General features: G+C 43.5%; 1 protein-coding gene across 2 annotated transcripts in view; it reads right to left on the reverse strand.

Moving 5' to 3' along the window:
- Positions 1-22,647, reverse strand: part of Golim4 (golgi integral membrane protein 4) — a 74,252-nt gene that overhangs the window by 5,661 nt on the left and 45,944 nt on the right. Inside the window, exons 6-14 of one of the 2 annotated variants that reach the window (XM_075950901.1) lie at positions 20,921-21,003; positions 20,091-20,174; positions 15,851-16,006; positions 12,971-13,291; positions 11,347-11,603; positions 10,450-10,532; positions 9,094-9,203; positions 4,843-5,010; positions 4,436-4,504 (exon numbers count right to left, since the gene is read on the reverse strand). In XM_075950901.1, coding sequence (XP_075807016.1) covers positions 4,436-4,504; positions 4,843-5,010; positions 9,094-9,203; positions 10,450-10,532; positions 11,347-11,603; positions 12,971-13,291; positions 15,851-16,006; positions 20,091-20,174; positions 20,921-21,003 — 1,331 coding nt within the window. The remainder of the gene's footprint in view (positions 1-4,435; positions 4,505-4,842; positions 5,011-9,093; positions 9,204-10,449; positions 10,533-11,346; positions 11,604-12,970; positions 13,292-15,850; positions 16,007-20,090; positions 20,175-20,920; positions 21,004-22,647) is intronic. The other variant, XM_075950902.1, reaches the window with a different exon arrangement.

Consider the following 22,647-nt stretch of genomic DNA (forward strand, 5'->3'; position numbering starts at 1 on the left):
CTTTGTGGGAGCCTAGGCAGTTTGGATGCTCACCTTACTAGACCTGGATGGAGGTGGGTGGTCCTTGGACTTCCCACAGGGCAGGGAACCCTGATTGCTCTTTGGGCTGACGAGGGAGGGGGACTTGATTGGGGGAGGGGGAGGGAAATGGGAGCTGGTGGCGGGGAAGAGACAGAAATCTTTAATAAATAAATAAATAAATTAATTAAAAAATATTTTAGCCATAGAGACAACAGACTCTTACTTATATAGTATTAATGCATCAATCATATTGGAAACAAAAGTAACCCAAGTTCATCTTAACTGCATTACTAAAGAAGAAGAGATGATACTGTATTCCTGAGCTTACAACATGCTTAAGCTGACAGCCCCAGGTCAAAAGCTCACCTCTGACCATTACATACACCATCCACAAGTTTGCCTTAATATCCTGCTACAGCTAGCACAGGCTTTATCAAAAATACCACAACACTTCTACTTCTCATTTGTAGCCTGAAAATTTGTAGCTTCAGAAATTGCAGAAAAGTATCCTACCAAATGGGGCAAACCTTGCTTAGTGGTTAAACAAAACAAAGCAAACAACAGCAGCTGATTTAGTGCTCGTATAAGCAGTGACACTTTTCTTCTACATATGAGGGAACTGTGTATCTAGGGATCCTAGCCTTAAGAAGCTGAGCATGAGAGGTTTCGGAGGTAGTGGCTGTGAGACAGTCAAAGACCTTCAAAAGCGTTAGCTACAATGGCTGATCTGCATGGTTTAAAAAACCTGTGTCCATTCAAAAGGCTTCCCTACCTCCCTTCTTAGCAGGATCTTACAGAGCTCCCTACTTTGAAAGTGAGTCATGAATGGGACCTACTTCCCCCTCCCACACTAAAACAATGCAATGTGTCCATGCTTCTAGTTCACTGTTCATCTTGCTGTGGGTTGCCCAGCACCTCATTCTTACTAGCTGCTCTTCAGGCCTCTAAGGAAGGCCTCGGAATAACGCAAAGGACTGAATAATTCAATATATTTGTGCAAGGGATGCTCAGTGGACAGGAAGGTAGCTAAGACTGGAAAGAAAAGCGTTCAGAGAGTTGTAGACAGTAGTCCCAAATGACAGGTGCATGCATGTGTGCCCGGGTGCATGCGTGTGTGCCCGGGGCTTCACCGACAGTGTTAGCAATCAGGCTGAGCCAAGGAGAGGAACAACGGAAGCAGGGACAGGAAGGACCGCCTCTGGGTGCGGGCTGCAGTGGAAGAGCACAAGCCTCTCTGTCTTCATGCCTACTCTTTCCTGTCTTCCTTTTTCTTTCCGTCCTGGCTTTCTTTCCTTCCCATCCTAGATACCGCTCACAGCTCGGGGTTTCTCTCCTTCACCTTAAGGGATCACACTACAGAGCTGCGAAGGAATCAGCAAATACTGATTAAACTTTTATGTTTACCCTGCTGAATTTTTAAAAGGAAGCCAAGGTGAACCCTTTCTCTCTTAATCCCTCAGAGCTCCCCCTTATCCTCCTTAAGGAAACAAAGGACTACTGGTCCAGACATCCCGTTACAAAAGCAGCCCTGATGAATAGCTTTCTCCCGCAAATGTCTTAATATTCAAGGCTGCTACTTTCTCCAATGCTCTTTTCGAAAAGCCAATCTCTGGGTCTTCATGAAGAAAAACAGCAGCAGGGGAAATGCAGGAGGGATGCAGAGATCAAGCCTGTTACAGACAGCATGGCCGTGGTCATAAAGGGCAGCATCATTTTCTCTTTCCTTGGGATAAGCACAAATTTTAGCATTGACTCTAAAAAGCTGACAGAGGCAGAAAGAACAAGGCAGTGATTCATGAAGGCAGCTGAGGGTGCATGTGCCCAAATGCAGAGCACAAACCCTCTGAGCTTGCTCTCTTCCTGGGAGGCCTGTCTCTAGACCATCAAATGTTTGCCATCTCACCTGTGCTTTCTCCCCAGGAACAAAGCCTTCTGTTCCCAAGAGCCCAATGATGAGGTGGCTCTTAACCAGTGCTTTAACTTGGGAAGTACTGACTTGTCTATGGAGGGAGTAAATGTGGTTTCGTGACCTGATGCAAACCATACACATCATGGTAGTTTGAATGAAAATGGCCCCCATAAGTTCACAGGGAGTAGTATTATTGGAAAGGATTTAGATATGTGTCCTTGTGGAGTGAGTGTGTCCTTATTGGAGGAAGTGTGCCATTGTTGGTAGGCTTTGAGGTTTCAGAAGCTCAAGCCAGGCCCAGTGGCTCACTCTCTTCCTACTACCGGCCCATCAGGATGTTGAACTAGCTGCCTCTTTAGTAATGTCTATGTTGGCCTAAGTGCTGTCATGCTTCCCATTGTGACAATAACAAACTACACCTCTGAAATGTAAGTCAGCCTAAATTATATATTTTCCTTTATAAGAATTGCTGTGGGAACTCCATAGGACCAGGAGCAGATCCAGACCAGGGGCATTTATGGAAACAGGACGGAGCACACCTGAGATAGCAAACTCCACAGGAGCAGGAGCAGATCCAGGCCAGGGACATTTATGGAAATAGGACTGAGCCTGCAACCTAGGCCAGAGCAGGCCTGAGACAGTGAACTCCACAGGAGCAGGTACAGGGGAGCGAATGCTGAGGGAGTGGGCTGGAGAAAGAGACCTCTGTGGGTCCAGCAGTGAGACTGGGACCTCTAAGGGAGTAGACTTGAGCCAGGACCTCTGCAGGTCTGGGCATGAGTCTGGGACCTTTGAGGGAGTATGCCTGAGTCAGGACATCTGCGGGTCCGGGTGCACTGGAGTCTGGGACCTCCAAGGGAATAGATCAGAGCCAGAGACCTTTGTGGGACTCAGCCCAAGTCAGGGACCTCCACAGGAGTGGATCCAGACCAGGGACATTTACAGAAACGGGACTAAGCCAGCAACCTAGGCTGCAGCAGGTCTGAGACAGTGAACTTCACAGGAGCAGAGCAAACCCTGGGAAGACTGGAACCATAAAACTGACTGCAACATGGGGAGCAACCATCTGAGCCTTGGATCCACCTGGCACCTGGAAGACTGATCACCAGAGTCACAGACAGCCCCGACTACACCAATCAGAGGAAAAGATAGGTAGACAAGGTAAGAATACACGCAACACCACAAAGAGCAACACGACACCAGTAAAACCTAAAGACCCCACAACAGCAAGACTTGAACAACCAAATATAGATGAAGCAGGATAAAGTGATCTAAAAATTAATTTTAGGAGAAATTTTGAGGCCCTTAAAGAGGAATTGACCAAAGAACGGATAAGGAAAATGTGGTACATTTACACAGTAGAGTACTACACAGCAGAAAAAAATAATGACATCTTGAAATCTGTAGGCAAATGGATGGAGCTAGAAAACATCATATTGAGTGAAGTAAGCTAGATCCAGAAAGACAATTATCATATGTACTCACTCACCATATCATATGGTTTTTCAACATAAAGGAAAGAAAACCAACCTACAATTCACAATTCCAGAGAACCTAGACAACAATGAGGACCCTAAGAGAAACGTACATGGATCTAATCTACATGGGAAGTAGAAAAAAGACAAGATCTCCTGAGAAAACTGGGAGCATGGGGACCATGGGGGAGGGTTGAAGGGGAGGGGAGAGGCAGGGAGGAGAGCAGAGAAAACTGTAAAGCTCAATAAAATCAATAAAAAAAGAATTGTTGTGGTCATGGTGTCTCTTCGTAGAGGTAAAACTCTAAGACACTTCCACATAGAGTTCACTAAAAAGACAGCTGTGACAGAAAAATCACTCACCACCCTCACTGATGAATCAGAGGAATAAGATACTGGGATAGGTTTTATATAAGATTCATTAGTGGTAATATGCCAGAAATCTATGATGGAAAGCAAATTAAAATTTAATATTAAGAAACTCCATCTAAATGCATTTTAATTCAAGTGAAGTCCAGTTCCTTTTGTATTTTACCTCCTCCTTTCTTTTTCTTTCCCTTTTTCTTTTGGTGGAGGGCGCTGCAGACTGAGCTCATGGCCTCTTACTCGCCAGGTGACCCCGCCCTCATTATCAAGCTTAATTAAGATTCTGCACTCATATGAAGGAAGAGGTCAGCAGGAAAGACTGGTGAATTTCTAGAACTACTTGGAGTGGATTAGATGGATCCCAGTTCACTCTGTGGGATGTCCCTGAGAAGGCATAGAGAAGATTCCAGAAAGTTGCATGTGTTAGTGCATACTCCCTGGATGTAGAGAGCCTTGTTCTTCTCTCTTTGATGTGGGAAAATGCATGCATGGATACTCAAAAACACCACATGGATCTATGTCTGCCAGAGGTCTTCTTGATTCCAAATTTCAGGTCATTTAAAAATCTCTCTGATTTAAGTCTGAATGTCAAAGTCAACAGAGCCGAGGTTTGTCTGAAGGTAGTATTCCCAGTGTGCCCAGTCCCATACATCCAATCATATACCTCTTCCTCTCCTTCTTCCTGGTACTGCTCATCAACATTATCCTCCTGCTGGTCTGGATTCCCTGCCATCTGTTGAAACAAAAGGAGATGCTCATGATACCGTACCTTGGAGAAGCATCTCACAAGATTTTGGGTCAATAAATGGGCACATTGTGATGAAAAGTGAACACGTAAATGCATCAGTAACCAGACAATGCTCAATGTTCACTTCTCAAAAGGAGTATGTGTCATCCCTTTCCTTACTCTTGGGGTACAGGCATATCATCTTACACAGGGTCCAAAACCAGACTTTGTGCTGATGTGGCAAACTGTCTCTCAACCCACAGAACTATATGCTTTTGCAGCAAAGTAGGCATTCACTAAGATGCTCAGGCCGAACCCACTCTTCACAACAGGCGTCATCTTACCACCAAGTGCTCATCCATCTCTGCATTCTCTCGCTTGGGCTCCCTTGGTCTTTGCTCTTCACTTTCCTCTGGCAGGTTTTCTTCTCTCACTTGCTCAGCTTCCTCAAATTCATCTTCCCCTTGATTGTTGGGGTCGTCTGCTGGGTTGATATCCTCCACAGCTGCTGTCTGGAAAACATTCATAAAATAAACAGATTTCAATGGAAACGTCAAGACAGAGGCAGGAAAGGAGACTGTACTTCATGTGGGGACCCACAGATGTGAGTCTGTTCCACCTTGTCTGGAGGTCAGACAGTTTGAGCTTGAAGCTTTTTCAAAGTTCTTGACAACAGGTTGGCCACAAATCCTGACGTAGGGTGTGGTTACTTGGTGTTTTGGACATTAAGATGGCCCATAGAGGTGGATCTGCACCACCCTGAGCAAAGGTCAGAGAATTCAAGCCTATTCCTGTTCCTTCATTTTTAAAATAGAAGGATTGACATAGTGGCTGCCTACAGGATACTTGGTCTATGGTATATTCACTGCATATCCTACCCAAAACACTAAATGCTTTACTCAGGAAATAATGACTTGATGTCTCAAGTATTGAAGCAAGCAACTGTTCTGGTTGTCCTTGGTGACATGTTAAAGCAGTCTTTTGTCTTCTTCCCCCCTTTTTGTATTGGGGTATAAAAGCGTATGGAAATTAAACACGGGGAAATTCAGTATTCAGTATACACTGAGTTGTCCTCCCAGTACTATCCTGTGTCTCTGTGTTTCTTTTATATTGCAGTTCCTCCTACCTAACATTTCTAATCTACATGCCTCTTCCTGGGACGTATGAACCTGTTGTGACTGGGCCGCGGCAAAATACATCCCAAAACATGCCTTGCAACAACTTCACAGGACTGTTCAAGTCAAACTTTCCCCCAAGACTTGCAAAGTAATAAATATCTCAATGTCCAAGACAGAACTCCTCTTGCTTTGTCAGTAGGAAGAATCAGATCCATAGAGGAGGTGCACATAGTACTTCATTTATGTGAGTGACTCCTCAACGCTCTAGCAGTAAGTAGTAAAAGCTTCACTGCATAGGCACCAGTGCCCATGCAAGTCAGAGGGCTAACTGGAGGAAAAAGAGATCAGTAATAATCGAGGCAGGAGAGAGTTAGGAGGGCAAATAATAACTCCTTTTACTGCTACATTGAGTTGAGTTTCATCCAAACTTCCCTGTGCAAGAAATTTGTGGGTATGAGGTATAAATGGTGGTTCCTTGTGTACAAGTGTATGTATGTGCACCTATATGTATCTGCCCAGGCGTGCACATGAACGTGGAGACCAGAGGTTAATTACAGGGTCACTCCTCAGGAGCAGTTCACATTCTACTTTTAGATGGATTACCTTACAGTGAAACATGGGGCCCATCCATTAAGCTAGACTGGCTGGTTATGGAGCCTGGGTATTCAGGTTCCTGCTCCCCGAAACTGGCATTATAAGATGCACTGTCACATTTGTCTTTTTATGTGGGTGCTGGAGATGAAGCAGCCAGCACTTTACTAACTGAGGTTTCTCCACAGCCCCCTGCCAGAAAATTTTAACATGTAAAAAAGCTAAAAAGTGGCTGATGGGAAAGTCCATACTGACAGAACCAAGAGGAAAACCTAACAAAGAGACAGGGCAGACAAAGAACGCCACAATAAATGATGTATTTGAGGCATGCCAAATTTCTTTATCAACTAGGGCTATCACGAAGCAGAGTGATACTGCTTTAGAAAGGGATAGGAGAAATCAGACAATGCACCATCAAAGGTATTTCCAAGGCAGCTCTGAGTAATTGTGTCCCACAAATGCCTTTCAAATGAACTCACATTGCAATTACTGCGGTTATCCATTTAAGCCCCCAGCACACCTGTTAAATAACACCCATCTTCACAATCATCCTGAGATGGGCATCCCCAATCCTTTGGTAAGCCAGGGGACACTGACTGAAGTGGGAACTGCTCTCCATGAGATGCTGAAGCCATAGACAGGGCTCAGCCTCTCAGTGCTGTGTAGACCAGGGGCTCTTTCTACAATTCCCCGAGCTACTTAAGCACGGTCAAGAGCTCCCTGCAGGGTCCAGTGGTTTATTACTGCACAGCCCTGGCTGGAAGCTTCAAGTGCAGATGATACAGCTCTCAATATAAATGAGAAGTCATCACCGTCACACCCAATTCCAATTACTTGGTAATCTCTTGCCTTATAGGCTTTCTTGAATGAATTATTGGCCATTTGTGTGGGGGATAAAGAAGGAACTGTAACCTACTCCCCACAGAAAAACAACACTAAGTAACTTCTTTATTTAAAAAAAAAGTTCATAATAGAAACACCAATTCTATTCCCAACTCCAACCAAACAATAGTTGAGAGGGTTACAGAGGTGGATGGAGGGGGTAGTGTCACATCAAATACAATAATGACGTGACTGGCAATGTCTAGTTAGAAGAAGACGATAAAAGGCCTATCTTTTCTAGTGCACTGGCTGCAACAAACAAAAAGATGTCAGGAGAGTCAAGGATCAGATGCCACCAGCCAGGAGTTCCACAGCAGATCCTAAACATAAGTGTCTGTCATACCACTGGTGGTCTTCATCTCCTCTTACACACTTGCAGGCTTTTGTCCTCTGGCTTTCTTGCTATCAAGGGATATTTTCTCATTCCCTCATGTGTTCCTGCTTCAATTACTAGAAGAAGTTCAGAGCTAGGTTTCCAGCTGCATATTTTCCTAAATGCTATCGCAGAACAGGGAAGAGAAGGTATTCTGTCCCATCTTAGTGCCAGGTAAATAGAAATGCCATCTGCATCAGAGGGCTCCAAGCAATGACCAGAATGACCTTGACAATGATAATCGTGAAGGACCTGGCTCTTCCTTCCAGTTCCGTGGATCAATTTAGACAGAACTCATAAAACATCAGGGATTGAATGTCACCCCAATGTGAGTATTGATTTATTAAAGTCTATATGTAATAAGATAGGTAACATAGACTGCAAGCATCAGCTACACAAAACACAAAGCTGGATTCATTCCACAATTGCTTCCATTGTTCCTGATTAGGGTTAAGGACCTAGACTGCCCAAGGTGAAGGGTGAGGGTCTTGTTCTCAGTCAATACAAAGGCTAACCAGGCATCTACATAATTACATTCTGAACTGAGTACCCTATCTTGGCAGCTAATCACTTCTTTTCAAATTTGAAGCTGTATATCCTTACTCATTGTTACTAAGAAGGTAACTAGACAGCTGGGTAGGAACCAAGTCACATGACACATGCCAACAGACCACACAACACACTAAAGAAACATGAAGTCCTTTCTCTAATGTCTACACTGCCTTGCCCCTCCGTGCAGTCTTTGAAAGCACTGTGTTTTTCAATGCCTTTCAAGTTTGCTCTTCTAGGTTTCAGTTTAATCACCCTATAAGATGACAAAGTCAATTTCTTTTAAATCCCTAGAGCAACCTCCAGCCCAAGTCCTCACACTCCCACAGGAGGAAGCAGAGCTTGAAGAAACCAGAATTGCTAAGCACCCAGCCTGAAAGATACCTGGTCACTTGGAAGGCTGGAGCAGAAGTTGTCAAACCACCTGGCGATCGATCCTTTGGTATTCTTTTAGGAGCCAGCCTTCATCTGAATTTCTCCCAAATCCAAGACTTGTTTAGACCCTAACCCTGGGTTTAGTCTCTAGGTGAATAGAATGTGCCCTTAGGAAGCCCCATGTACTTAGCATCCTGAATCAATAGAATTCATTCTTCTGCTTCTTCCTCTCTAGGTCCAAGCCTTGGGAGAACTGTTGGCCAGTTAACAGAGCTCATTCTTATGATAAAGGTCTTGGGAAATTTGCTATAGTGGTGTATTTTGAAAGAGAATTTCAGCCATCCCTGAAGCTTTTTAATAAGAATTGTCACATGGAGATGTTGGCCCCAAAGTTCTACTGTGTTTAAAAGTGTGAGAAAATCAACACAGGATCATACTCTCAGAATGTTTTGATGCAGAAACTGAGCAAATCCAGCTGTTTCCGAGTTTTATTCTAATCCCTTGGCTGCTCATGCCTCTGCTAGCTGTGATTCTGGAGGGATCCCCACAACATGATTTGCAGTTAAACACTTGTGTTTTGTTCCGACACAGTTATGTAAGATGTCCTCTTCTGTCGGATGAGAAAGCACATCTGGAGCCAGAAGCCACATTTCCCTCCGGCCTGCCTGGTGAGTTACTAACCCTGGGGACTAGCAGAGGAAACTTACATCTGCCTCAGCTTCTGGGTCAGCTTCTTGGGGCCCTGGTTCATGAGGTTCCTGCCTGTTGCCTGGATCACCTTCCGCTTCATCTTGGCGTTGGTTATCTCTTTCATAGGCTAGCAAAGCAAAGGAACCATAGTCAGCCCTAAATGGATCATGCAGGATTTTCCCCTCTAAAAGTAGCCTACAGCAGCTTCCCTGGCGATCACTCCACTCTATCTCACCTCCATTTTGGGTGGTGGCTTGTCTGGATTTTTGGCTTTCTTTTTTTGTTTTCTAAGCAATTCTAACTTTTCTCCAGGCTGCATGTCAAATGGATGGATGAATGTACCATTCTATCCTTCTTAAGGGATGTTTATAGCAAAGGCTGCTGTCTCCCCACCAGATATGAAAGCAACGGCCAAAACTTTCATATTAAAAGAAAGTCTACATGATTAAATTTTCGGTTGATGTCAGAAACATTTAAAAGTGAACAACAACAAGTGTAAACTGAGAAGCACACAGGTCGCTGCCAGGAAACACATCTTGTGTTTATATTAACATAAGAGTTTAGTTGATATCCATGGGGGAGGGGGGAAATGTACTCAGATTCACAGACTTATAAGTGCACACAAAAACTGTAAATAATTTAAAAGTTAGACAGAAGAGGGAGGGTTAAGTATATAGAGAGTTATTGAGTCTGCACATAATAAAGAAGCAGGGGAGCCTGCTGGGAGGCTGAGTGCACAGGAGGCCTTATTAAAGGAGAGGGAGCCAGTAGCTCTTAGCCTTATGAATAACAAATGAAAGAAGCTAAAGTGACCCACGGGGGACATAAAGGCAACAATTTCTTGACTCTGAGGGTCACAAAGCACCACAATAGGTTGCTGATTCAATGCATGCCTTTGCTTTTCTTCTGATACTTTTTGGAAAATCAAACATCTGTAGGAGTCAGAGGGGCCAAGCCAAGTTAACTTCGGCTCTGTCTCCACGGGAAGCAGCGTATGACAAATATCATGCTAGATGTTTGTCATAAATTTAAGCAAGGGTGTAAAATTTCCCAGCTAAGTAAAAAGTACAGAAATGTCCTAAAGGATAGCAATCCTAACGATTGTTTGTCAGAAACAGCTACTAAGCACACAATGAGATTCAACAGAAGGGAGCAGGCACGGGGGAAAAAGCCAGTCTCCACCAGTTTTCAGAGTGGTAGATCTTTGTGCCAGCCCTTGGAGCACACGTGACAACAGCATAAGCCTGAGTCACAGCTGCCCCGTGCATCACTCAGGTGTGCACTCTGCCTGTGGATGCTGCACCACGTGTTGTCGATACGGTGGGACAGGACCGAGTTATCTGACTGAGAGGTCCCCCTCGAATGAGTCTCACCTCCTCCCTCCTCTTCGTGGATTCCCTGGTCCTCTGCCCCCTGCCCGATGTCATTCTCCACGGCATTGTAATGAACTTGCTGCCTGCCAGGGACATAAATTCAGAAATGAAAATTAACAGGCACGGCTTAGGAAAGGTCATTTATCTTTCAAGACAGGGATAAGTAAGGAGTTTTCAACTTTAAACATAAGCCATAACTTGTTTCTGAGATTTAGATACACAATAAAATATAATAGTGATACCAGATATGTTTTCAAAGCATACTTTAGGAGGTAAAATGTCATTCCACGACACAATAAAGTTAGAACTAATCTGCTAGTCTATTTTGTGATCTATTCCACTTGTTTGTTTATTATTTCGTGTGTGTGATGTGTGTGCATGTAAGTTTTGCGAGACATGCACCAACATGCTATACAGCACATGCCAAGCAATCTGAAGAAAACCTTGCCCATTATCCTTGACATCAACCTTGTTTGAAACAAGGCCCCCTTTTTGTTGTTTGCCCCCACACACTCCAGGCGATCTGGCTGCAAGTTTCCAGAGATTCTCTTGTCTCTGTTTCCCATCCTGCTGTACTAGCCCTGGGATTACAGGCTTTGTGCCACTGCACTTAGATTTACACGGAATCTAGGGATGTGAATTTAGGTCGTAAAGTTTCTGGGGCAAGTCCTTTATCACCAAGCCACCTTCTCAGTCCATATCTACCACCTTTGGGGGGAAAAAGCTATGCTAAAATTAAGGATCTAGCACTTAATTGACCAATATGTTTTTCTACCGTGTCTACACGAGCCATATGAGCCCGCCCTCTCACCACGTGTTCAAGGGCTACATATACACAAAGCTGATCTGACACCAGAGGAAGGATCGTCTACACCCCCAAGGGAAGCGGCAGGATACCGTAGCGGCTCCGGGTGCTGCGGCTGCCGGTCTTCCTCATGCTTTGCCTGCTTTTGCGGAGCCCCCTCCCTGGCCACGAGCTGCTCCTGCTGCTGCTGGCGTAGCAAGTGGTCCCGCAGCCTCTGTTGGTGCAAAGCTTCCTGGTGTTCTCTCAGTCTCTGGGCTTCCTCGTCCCTCCTTGCTGCCAGTCTCTGCTGTTCCAGCTGCTCTTCATAGGGGGATCGGAAATTCGTCACTGCCTTGGTGGGATGGTCCGCCTGGAACAGAAAGAGCTGATGCTGAACCAGAGAGGTTAGATCCTCTGGGACACTCTCTTCACTCCTTGTCAGGACAGACCCAGAAGGCGGGGCAGGCTTCTTAAAGCCGGTGAAGTCTCGTGATTTTCTTCTTTCTCTGAATGGCCTTGGCCGTCTCATAGCAGGCCTGCCAGCTAGAAGGCTGTCTTTCAGTGTGTTCCAGCACAAATGGAACAGAGCCCAACATAAGAAACGAGTTCCCCCCTTAATTAAATTTATGCTCATGGGTTCTGAATCAAGTTGGCACTTGGGAACCCCATACTAATTGCACAATTTGTGAGGTTAAGGCTTTGTCTAGGAAGAGTTAAAGACCCAAGGATGCTAATTAACTCCAACGATTGACATGCAAGTCTCAGGCTAAACATATTGTCAAATATCAGCTTATATACTATATACTTTATACTATGGAAGCAGAGGGTGGAGAGGAAAAGAGAGAGAGAGAGAGAGAGAGAGAGAGAGAGAGAGAGAGAGAGAGAGAGGTGAGAGTATAGGTAGAGACCAGGGGAGACCTCAGTTGTCATTCCTTGGATGTCACCTTGTGGATGATTATTTTGCTTTGTTTAAAACAGGGTCTCCTATTGGCCTGGGACTTTCTAAGTTAAGGCAGGGCCTGTAAGCCCCAGGGATCTGCCTGTCTCTGTCGCCCCAGAATTGTGACTGAATTACATCTTGTTTTGTATTTGGGTTCTTAGACATTGAACTCCGGACCTCATGTTGCAAGGTGGGCTTTTTACTGATTGAGCTGTCACACCAGCCCCAGAGATTTTCTTTAAATAAACTATTTATGGACGCAGAGACAATACATACTGATTAGAGGAAAATCAAACAGCGGTTCTTAACATTCCACTCCCCAATGATTACACGTCTTCCTTCCCTTCCCTTCACAACTGAAATACGCATGCTCGATTATCAGCCAAAGGAAGAGGGCAGACTTGAGGACCACGAGGCTAAGGGGAGGATGGCAGTGGGATACAAAGTTGGTGAGGATGTGAGGGGCGGCAGGAGAGGTCTTCACACCTACTAAGGCTGAAGCTTCGCACAGTTTCAAGGCTCAGAGAACAGGAGGACAAATAAAGTCTCCGAGTTCCAAGGAAATGATCAACACCCATGGGCATTATCGTTGGGTCTGAGTCTGGGGAAAGAGAAGAACAGTCCCTGGCTGCCTGCCTCCACGCCACTACATCCAGCTTTTTCTACGAACTCTGCGGATCGAACTGAGGGCCTCATGCTTGCACCTCACCGAGCATCTCAGCAGTCCCCTTATGTTTTCATTAGTATCTAGAACCAAATTCCCCGTCAGGGAGAACTTCTAGGGAGTACGCATGCACCTCAGCTTGAGGGCGGCCATCCAGAAGGTGGGCGGCATCCTGTCCCCGCTGATCTCGCCACTCCTGATCCTGCTCCTCCGGCGAGGGGTCATGTTCCTCCTCTAGACGCTCTGCCTGCCCGACCTGCTCCATCTCCTCCTCTTCCAGTGCTTTCCTGTGTTCCTCTTCCACCTGACGCTCCTCGGGCTCTCTGGGTTCCACGTGGTTCTGCTCTGCTGGTGCCTGAAAGCCGGTTTCCTTCTGCACGGGCGAGAAAGATTTCTCTTCCGTCTTTCTCGGCACTGCCTCACGGTTCTGCCACACCTCGTTATTTAGAGGCACCTAAGATAAGCACAGCACACGCAAAAAAAAATGACACTTTCCTATTTCAGAAATATTTTATTACCACATTTAAAGCGCTACGGCATAAGCAAAATCCTATAGTTCAGAAAGAAACACAACCACGGTGTAAAAAAAGAAACCAGGTGTGATGACTACTTCTCACTGTGCTGTTTTACCCACAGACAGTAATAATTTAGGGATAATTCTGTCCCAGAGAATGCTCCATAGTGAGGAAAGTGAAGTTCACCAGCAACTGTGTATCCAGAAAACACTTCCCTCAAAAGTGATCTGACTCCAGCTTCCTTTAGAACACAGAGGAAGCAAACGAGAAGGAAAACAATACAAACCAACATCCCTCAAACCTCACGCTTATGGCTTACGAAAGTTTCTTCAAGGTCAACTTTCTCCTTAACAGGTGTTTGGAATTACTAGGATAAGATTTAGAGTCCGGTGATGAAGGAGCAGGTTGGTTTCTCGTTAGCGCCACTAACGAGTGATCAGAGGGCTTGCATTAATAAATTTTAAACCATGCTGGTTTAAAATAGTTTCAGCTAAACAAGACACACAATAGTCTTTGTTAGAACATTTCAGTTTGTGCCAGTGTTTGTAAGTGTGCAAACACAGAGCTGTTTATGCTGGGAGAGCCTGCGGAAGCTTGAGGCCAACCTCAGGTTCATCTTAGGAGCTCTCCATCTGCTATGTTGATCCTAAGGTGTCTCCTTAGGATCTTCCAGCTCACAATTAGACTAGACTGGCTGGTCCACGAGAGCCATGGACCCTCCTGCCTCTGCTTCCCCCACACTAGTATCCGAAGCATAGGCTCCAATGCTTGGCTTTTTAAATGGGCTCTAGGAATTGAGCTCAGACATGTGGTAAGAATTTTTGCTGAGTTAATTTTCCCAACCCCAATAAAATATTAATGTATCTTATTACATCTTCTGTAAACCAAGGGCAGTCTGTGTGTTCATTTTACACTGTCAATACAGACAACCAAAGCAAGAAAAAAAGAATTTTTGAGAAAATGTCTTCTCTGCAATGTGTTGAGTCATATCCATGTTTTCTGTAAGTTTCAAACCTTGCTTTGATCTACATTAGTTAGAAAGATAAAGACAGTGGTAGGAAAATCTGTAGTTCCTTTTTCCTTTTCTTCATCAGAAAAAGTTACTTTCTTGGTCAGATTAACTTCTTATAATTAAATGCCCAGGGGACCACACCATGAGAAATTTGAAATGGGAAGTTCTGCTTAGAAGCTAGCAGGGATATAATTATCACTCTTGAAAAAGTCAAGCCTGTAAATCATCAAGTGGGGAGAAGAGCTCTTCCTTCAGTATCTGGGAACTTCAACAGTTATACATCTTGACAAAGTCTTCTGGCAAGTTTGCTCTAAAACTGCCCTGTAGAAAATATTTCTCTCAAGGGCTCTAACGCTTTCAAACACCTGCCATTTATCCCTACTCTGCCCCCACGAGGAATGGTGGGGCCGATAATTACTATCTCCAACTCACAGCAGGAGCAAACCAAACTCTGAATCATGGATGGTAAACGCAGTGAACTGGAAGTCAGTGTAGCCGAGCAAAAGGTCCAAGGAGAGCCATGGGATTCTATCATGCTGTCTTAAACTTCTGAATAAAAAGCCCCAAGAAAGAACTGGGTGCAAGGACGTCAAGCCTGTTTGTGAAGGAATGTTCTGGTGATGCTAAGAACATTCACACGACAACTCCAACAGCTCCATTGGTGTTGACGTCATTATTGACATAAGATGGCCATTGGAGACAAGACTTCTCAAAACTTTTACTGCAATCTCGTAACAATATGCATGTGGAGGCCAGAGAAGAAGAGCTATTCTTCTCCTTCCTCCATTTGGGTCCTGTGAATTAAACTCAGGTCATTAATCCTGAGAGCTAGGGTCTTTCCGTGTTGAGCCATTTTGCCAGCTCACACAAGCAACTTGTAAGAATTAATGATCACCAGGATCCCACTGGTGATGCTCCACTTTTGAGACACACTCAAGCAAGTCTTGGTTTTCACAAAGAACAAGAAAAAAGTGAATCATGATCAGGTTAAAATGATTTTGGCATGCTCTATGTAGACCCAGCAATGTAGCAAGTTCCATTGCATCAACATTAACAACAAAGTGGGCTGCCACATAATATCCTCATGCCATTCAAAACCTTGTCCCCTACTCGAAGGAAAGGGAAATCATCTTGCTCTCAAATATTCAGATCCCAGAGCGCCTTTAATACATGTCAATTTACAGAAAGCCAAGCCAGAAAAGTCTTTTCCAGTAAATGCTACAGCTTTAACTATCAGTGTTTTTTCCCCAGACTAGCTGAATTGGTTAGAAAGACAAATCCCCAGGCCAAACCTCAAATTAACTGAGTAGGAAAGTGGAGGTGTGGCTGAGAAGACTGAGTTGAAACATACCCCACCAGGGATGCTGATGTATAAGAACTTCTAGGAATCTGCTGGGTAGGAAGAAGGGCTGTACAGAGAGCATTTCTCCTCTGGACAGCTCCACAGGGACCGTCACTGACCAGGGATCTAGGCCACACCTCTCACCTCTCTTAGCTCTCCTGTTGGCTTCTCTCTCAAGTTGTAACCTTGTGGAGTCCCCTGGGAAAAGGAAATGTTCCTCTGCTCTACTGGCTCGGGATTTCGCAAGCTCGGGATCCTGTTGAGAGTGTCTTTCAGCTGTTTATATTCTGCGACTTGAGTCTGCATAGAAACAGCACAGTTGGGAGAAAATCATGCGATTTGACGAGAGGAGACAACAGCCATACATTAATTAATTCATCAGATGTCCTTGTCAGTCCACTGGATGACTAGAAAGACATTAAACCTAAGGTTGTTAGCAAAGGTACAGATTGCCCTCATGCACTACAGGTCTTCCTCTTGGGCCATGCTGCACCATTTCTGAGCACATGCAAATTAGAATCAGAATCGAGAGACTGAAAAAGTATCCAAGACATGTTAGTTTCCCAGGCTACATGAGTCAAAAGAAGAACTTTGTCAATTATTCTATTATAAACATCATCAATAAAGGACAGCTATGCAATCAATGTTTTATTATATTAAATTCTACTTAAAGACTTACATGGTCATTGAAATTGACCATTAAAAGTATGCCTGAGCTATAACATTCAATGGAATATCTGTCATCTATCTATTCTATCTATCTACCATCTATCTATCTATCTATCTATCTATCTATCTATCTATCTATCATCTATCTATCATCTATCTATCTATCTATCTATCTATCTATCTATCTATCTATCTATCAATTATTATCTATCTATCATCTATCTATCTATTCTATCTATCATCTATCTATCTATCTATCTATCTATCTATCTATCTATCTATCTATCTATCTATCTATCATCTATCCATCCATCCATATTCGCCCTCTTCCCCTTAGTTGATTTATGCTCAAATCAGGTCCTTTATTTTCAACACTGTTTTCTAGACTGTGCTCTGCGGTAGCAGAGAACGGTGACATTGTGGGGAAATAAAGCTGTTTTTTCTTCATCAATTTTGAATGTATTTTTGGCTTAAAGTGCCAAAGGCCATGTGTGAGTAGGGACTAGTGTAGGACAGGAATGCTCCCACACAGATGCATCTGTGTATTCTGATATGGGAGGTACAGATGTGTGTGACAGTTTTTTTTAACAAGGGGCTGGAAAGGTGGAAAATAAGCTGGTAACTTTTAAAAAATATCAGTACATATGTCATACACCCATTTCACGCCCACTACCACCCTCATCCTAAAACCAGAATTACTGTGTAAATAAAACACTTAAAACTCAGGTTTTTTTCATGCCTAGGGAGAAGCTCTTTTTTTTTCTAATGTGCATGTGGTTGTTGTTGTGTACATATAGAGATGCATACAGGGTATGTGCAAATATGCATACAAGTGTGTGCACACGCGTGTGGTGGCCCAAGGTCAACATCAGGTGACTTTTCTCTATTGCTAGTCATTTTTATTTATTTACTTTTTAAGAAAAGGCTTCTCATAAACCTGAAGCTTATTGTTTCAGTTAGGACGGCTCCAAAGAGCTCAAGGATCCACCCGTCTCCAGCCAACTCATAGCTGGAATTCTGTTTATGCTTTTTTATCTGAACTTTTCACCCAACTCAGGTCCTCAGGATTGCATGGCAGGCACCATACTGATTATGCCAGCTCCCCAGCTCTGTTCTGTCTCTTAGAGTTTTCAAAAAATGAAGATGTTAGCTGGCTAAATATGTACCAGAGGAGTGTTCTCTTATAATTTATGTAAAAAATGTAGCATGTAGCTGGCCGTGGACTTTACCTCAGAAATCAATCAGAACATTTAGGAATCATCTTTGGAGACCAAACAAGGAAAAACACAGGACGTTTCCATAGTAATGCTTTTCTGTGGAGGAATATATCAAATTTAGTCCCATACATTCTTTGTCTTAAGACAGTGGTTCTCAACCTGTGGGTCATGACCCCTTTGGGGGTTGAACAACCCTTTCATAGGGGTCACCTAAGATCATCTTCCTATCAGATACTTACATTCTGATTCATAACAGCAGCAAAAGTAAATTTATGAAGTAGCAATGGAAATAATTCTGTGGTTGCAGGTCACCACAATATGAGGACTGTATTAAGAGCATTAGGAATGTATTACAGCATTAGGAAGGCTGAGAACCACTGCTCTAAGGTGTGTAAGCCGTGAAGTAGTCTGGTTGTGGTTTTGATGTTAGCGCATATTAAGGATTGCATTAAAACATGTAGAGACCGTAGTCTCCTCTCCAGAAAATATGCTTTTAAAGAACATTTTATTTTTAAATTATTTACATAGGTATGTCTTTGTTCAGATATACAGACAGTGAATGCAAGCATCTCATGGTGAGAAGAGGGTATGGGATCCCCGGAGCTAGAGTAGTAGAAGCCTCTGGATGCGAGCCTCTGCAAGAGCAGTATTTCTGCTCGAACTGCTGAGTCATCACCCCAGGCACAAGCAATTATAGTTCACAAGGTCTGGGGAGAGGCCACACACCTGTGCTGCTAAGTCTCATAAACACAACCGAGGATGTGACTTTGAATCACAATTTTTGGAGGGGTGGGCATTTTTTATCAGGCTAACTACATAAGTTCCTTTACATCTCAGTTTACTAAATTATTTAGTTATAAAGGAACACAGGGTGTATACTCAATTATGAAGATTTTTTTAAATTAATTTTATTATTATGTATGTGTGAGATACATGTGTATCTCTCTGTCTCAGCCTCTGTCTCCAACTTTCTCACTGTGTGTGTGTGTGCGTGTGTCTGTATGTCACAGCATATCTGGGTGTCAGGACTTTCCTTCCACACCTGGTGTGGCAAGCTTTTACCCACTGAGCCATCCATAAGCCCTAGGTTATGAAGATTAAATAAAATTTTTAACTATATTTAAAAGTCAACCTGTCAAGAAAGAATGTTGAGAGAGGATTTTGCATAAGAGATGTAGACGCCAGAAATAACAAATTTCCCCTCCCTAGAGATTTGGGTAATGCTGTGATATGATGTTATTTGCCAACTACGTGCATGCTTGAAGTTTAACTCTTTTGTGATGGCAACGGAAGGTTGGTGTATGAGCAGGTGCTAGGTTCTGAGGGCCGAATCCTCAGAAATGAACTTAGTGCCTTCATCAGAGGAATCCAGGAAGTATTCTCAGTCTCTGCACCATGCAACAATACAAGAAGCCAGGAGCCAACAACCCAAAGGAGGGTCCTCCTGAGAGTCTGAATGGAGGCATTGTAATCTTGTACTCCCAACTTCTGGAACTATGACAAATCTGTTGTGTCTAAGCCACCAGTCAATAGTATTTTGTTACCTCAGCTCAAATTAATAGAGACATATGACTCTAATTAAGGAAATTAAGGGGTGCACTAGTTACAACGTAAATATCAAGACAAAACGAATAAACAACTCATAAGGCATAACGCTGATCATCCAGTGATCAAAATACGTTAAGTTACAAAAGCAGTTAAAAATACTATAAAGCAAAATGAATTCTTTTTATATTTTAACAACAACAAAAAAACCCAAACCATTAGTCCCCTAAATGCAAAAAGCGAGTCTTTGGAATACTCTGAGCCGAATGTATTAATTATAGCTTTTAATAATTTTATGATGGCAAAAGCAGGTGATGAGGCCTCTCCTACTTCCTCGGCTCTCAAGCTGCGAAGCACTCACTTAGCTATCACCTTAACAAGCTCTCCATGGCCCGGATTTTATTGTTTATTCATTTAACAGACAAGAGTCTGGCTTATGCCCTAACAACCGGAGATCGGGATTCTTGCTTTTCTTTTTCCACTGACCCTTTTGCTTCTCTGTTGTACGGACAGTCCTATCTAAGTCTTAGCCCAAAAGGAGTATATACATATACGCTAGGATACTGGCAATAAGGGAAGGAGCAAAGAATCGGTCTGGGAATGATTTATTTATGTAGTCAGCCTCCTACAACCTTCTATACCCTTTACTAACAGATAATACAGGGCCAGAGAGGTGACACGGGCCAGACACATGGGCTACACTGTGAGTTAAATATCAGAACCTTTCATGTAAGACATAGTAGAGGCAGTAGTAAAGTCATGAACAAAAAGCAATGCAAAGCTTATCTAGTAGTCCCCTCGGTGACTCTGGAAAGCATGCATTGTCCCCGCCATTAGGACTGTCATCAGAAGGAACTCCCTGAAGACCCTGGTGAAAAACTCCATGCATAAAGGAATTGAGAAACAGTAGGCAGACCGGAAAAGGACCCAACAAAGGCTGCTTCTCTCCTAACCTGTGCAGCAGCCAGTGCACTCTTGTGGTCTTCCAGAGTCACTACAAGCCGTTCATGCTCGGAGAGTAAATTCTTATGCTGTTGCTACACAGAAAAGAAGTTTACACGTTGAGCTAAGTTAAAAGTCGCAAAACAAAACTCTTTGGCGTGGCCACCCAAATGTTACTCGCTTGTTGTTGTAGCGGCAGCGGTTAAGTTTAACAATTCCTGGAGGGAGGAACGATTGATGAGGTAGTCTAAAATCTACCAAAAGGGCTACCCAAATAAACCTTTCATCAGTGGTCAGCTTTGGTAAATTAAAACTATCTTAAAGCGCAATCATCCAACTAAAGAACGAGTTCAGTATTGATGCAAATCTTCAGATGCCCTGGGTCACCTTGAGTTCATGATGTTGAGGTGGCAAAAGTACCAGGTATACTCCAGGTAAGCAATGACCATGACAGTAATCCAGGTCTGCAAAGCAGATCAATTAGGGAATGAATTAATATAAATAAAAAGCTTATTTTTAGTTATTGGTGTGTGTGTGTGTGTGTGTGTGTGTGTGTGTGTGTGTGTGTGGTGGTGCTGGTGCTGGTGTTGGTGCTGGTCACTATGTATGCCTGTGTGTGCCGTGTCCACAGAGGACAGATGAGGGCATCAGATCCCGTGGAGCTGGAGACATTGGTGGTCGTGAGCCACGGTAATGGGAGCCTAACTTGATTAGTCTGCCAGAGCAGCAAGCACTCATAATCTCCGAGTCATCTTCCCAGCTTCCTGGAATGATTCTTGAAGCCATTCTGCAAAATAAAAGAGATAAATTCCCCAGAGCCAGATATCTGGTTGCACCTTACCTTGACATCCTGAAGCTGCGTGTGAATGTCTTGGTGCGCTTTTCTTAGTTGTTTATTCTCTTCTCTCAGATTATAGACAGTTTCTGTTTTATAACAAGAACAACCGTACATAAATCCTGGCAATTCTCTTATTTTTTTATGCCATTATTTGAAACCTGAAAACTTATGTAAAACTAGGTTTTGACCTTTAACAGTAAAATATTCCAAATCAACAAAAGATTGTATCATATAGGCGCACCGCCTGGGTTTGAAGGCTCACTGCAAAATGGTCTGTGTCATGGGCTGAAGCCTCTGGAAACAGGCTATGCACTACAAAGGAGGGCAACAATTGTAATCACATAGGTGCTGACAATGAAAAATTTCTGTTGATAAATGATCCCTTGGGACTAAAATTAATGGGCAGGTGCTCTCTGACGTGAGGATCTTCACAAAGGAAAAGTAGTCAAGAATAGAGCAGGGCTTCGTTTCTCACAGCATGAATAATTCTCACAAGGCACTTCAATTAGAGACAACAGAAACCCACCTAACTGACGATAACCTATCATTTCTCTTACTCCTACCATCGAGTTCTTGGTTAATCTAAATTTGACTCTGAGTAGGTCTTCTCAGAGCTAAAATGTGAGAGCATGGAGTCAGAATGAGGTTCTAAAACCTTCCCTCCAAGCCCTATTTGGTTACCACCTTCCCCTTGCAAATTCTATCTAGAAATTCTATCATTGCATGTGTTTTACAAGTTAAGTACTATTCAAAAGTACAAACTTGGTAGTTTTTTTGGAAAAATTTTGCCTATATAGTCTTTTCCACATTTGAGGACTCAACAGCATTTATAAAGATCTAACAATATCAGGCAATATTAGGCCAATGGTTACATGGCAATATATAAATATCACAAGGGAATGCTGGCAGGGTGATGATATAACTTATTTTGGAAGGAGCAATGGCTGTGAGAATGAAAGGGGACACAATTAATCCATGAGTCAGGATGACAAGTCTTAAATAAATCTGGATCCCGCCAGGCAAACTGTCCTCATAAAGGGATACCTCTGCAGACGGCTCCACCTCTACAGGGTGTGCTAAGCATCAAAGGAGAGTTTCAGTCCCCTTCTCTTGCCCCACCTGGGACAGTTTTACTTTCTTTCTTTCTTTTTTTTTTTTTTTTTTTGAGACAGGGTTTCTCTTTGGTTTTGGAGCCTGTCCTGGAACTAGCTCTTGTAGACCAGGCTGGTCTCGAACTCACAGAGATCCATCTACCTCTGCCTCCCAAGTGCTGGGAACAGTTTTACTTTCTTACTGCCCCCACCAGACTCCTGGGCACAGAATTTATGCCTACATTTGGGGAAAAAAATAAAAACAAAGTAGGATCCTGCCTTCATGTCATAGTGGATTTCCCCAGAAATTAAAACAGGACACCACTGGCTATCACCAACGACCTTTCGCATACTGCAGGCTACATGGGGCTTTTAAGACTTGAAATACCTAAACTCGAGTAGCTGGCTCTCAGTTTTAGTTTGTAAGCTTGCATGCTTTCACTGGGCTCCTGCCAGTAAGTTTTGCTCAACAGCCTCCAGTTCTTCATACGTTAAGTAAACAAGACACCTGGCTGCCTGCCTCCAGGTCTGGGATGAGAATTAAGTAAAACTTTCCACCAGAAAATTTTACCTGGTCCCAATACATCAGAGAGATGTCTTATCAGTTATTTACAAGAATCAGGAGCAATTACCTAAGTT

The sequence above is a fragment of the Microtus pennsylvanicus genome, chromosome 16 (genome assembly GCF_037038515.1).
Source record: "Microtus pennsylvanicus isolate mMicPen1 chromosome 16, mMicPen1.hap1, whole genome shotgun sequence".
Taxonomy (NCBI): Eukaryota; Metazoa; Chordata; class Mammalia; order Rodentia; family Cricetidae; genus Microtus; species Microtus pennsylvanicus.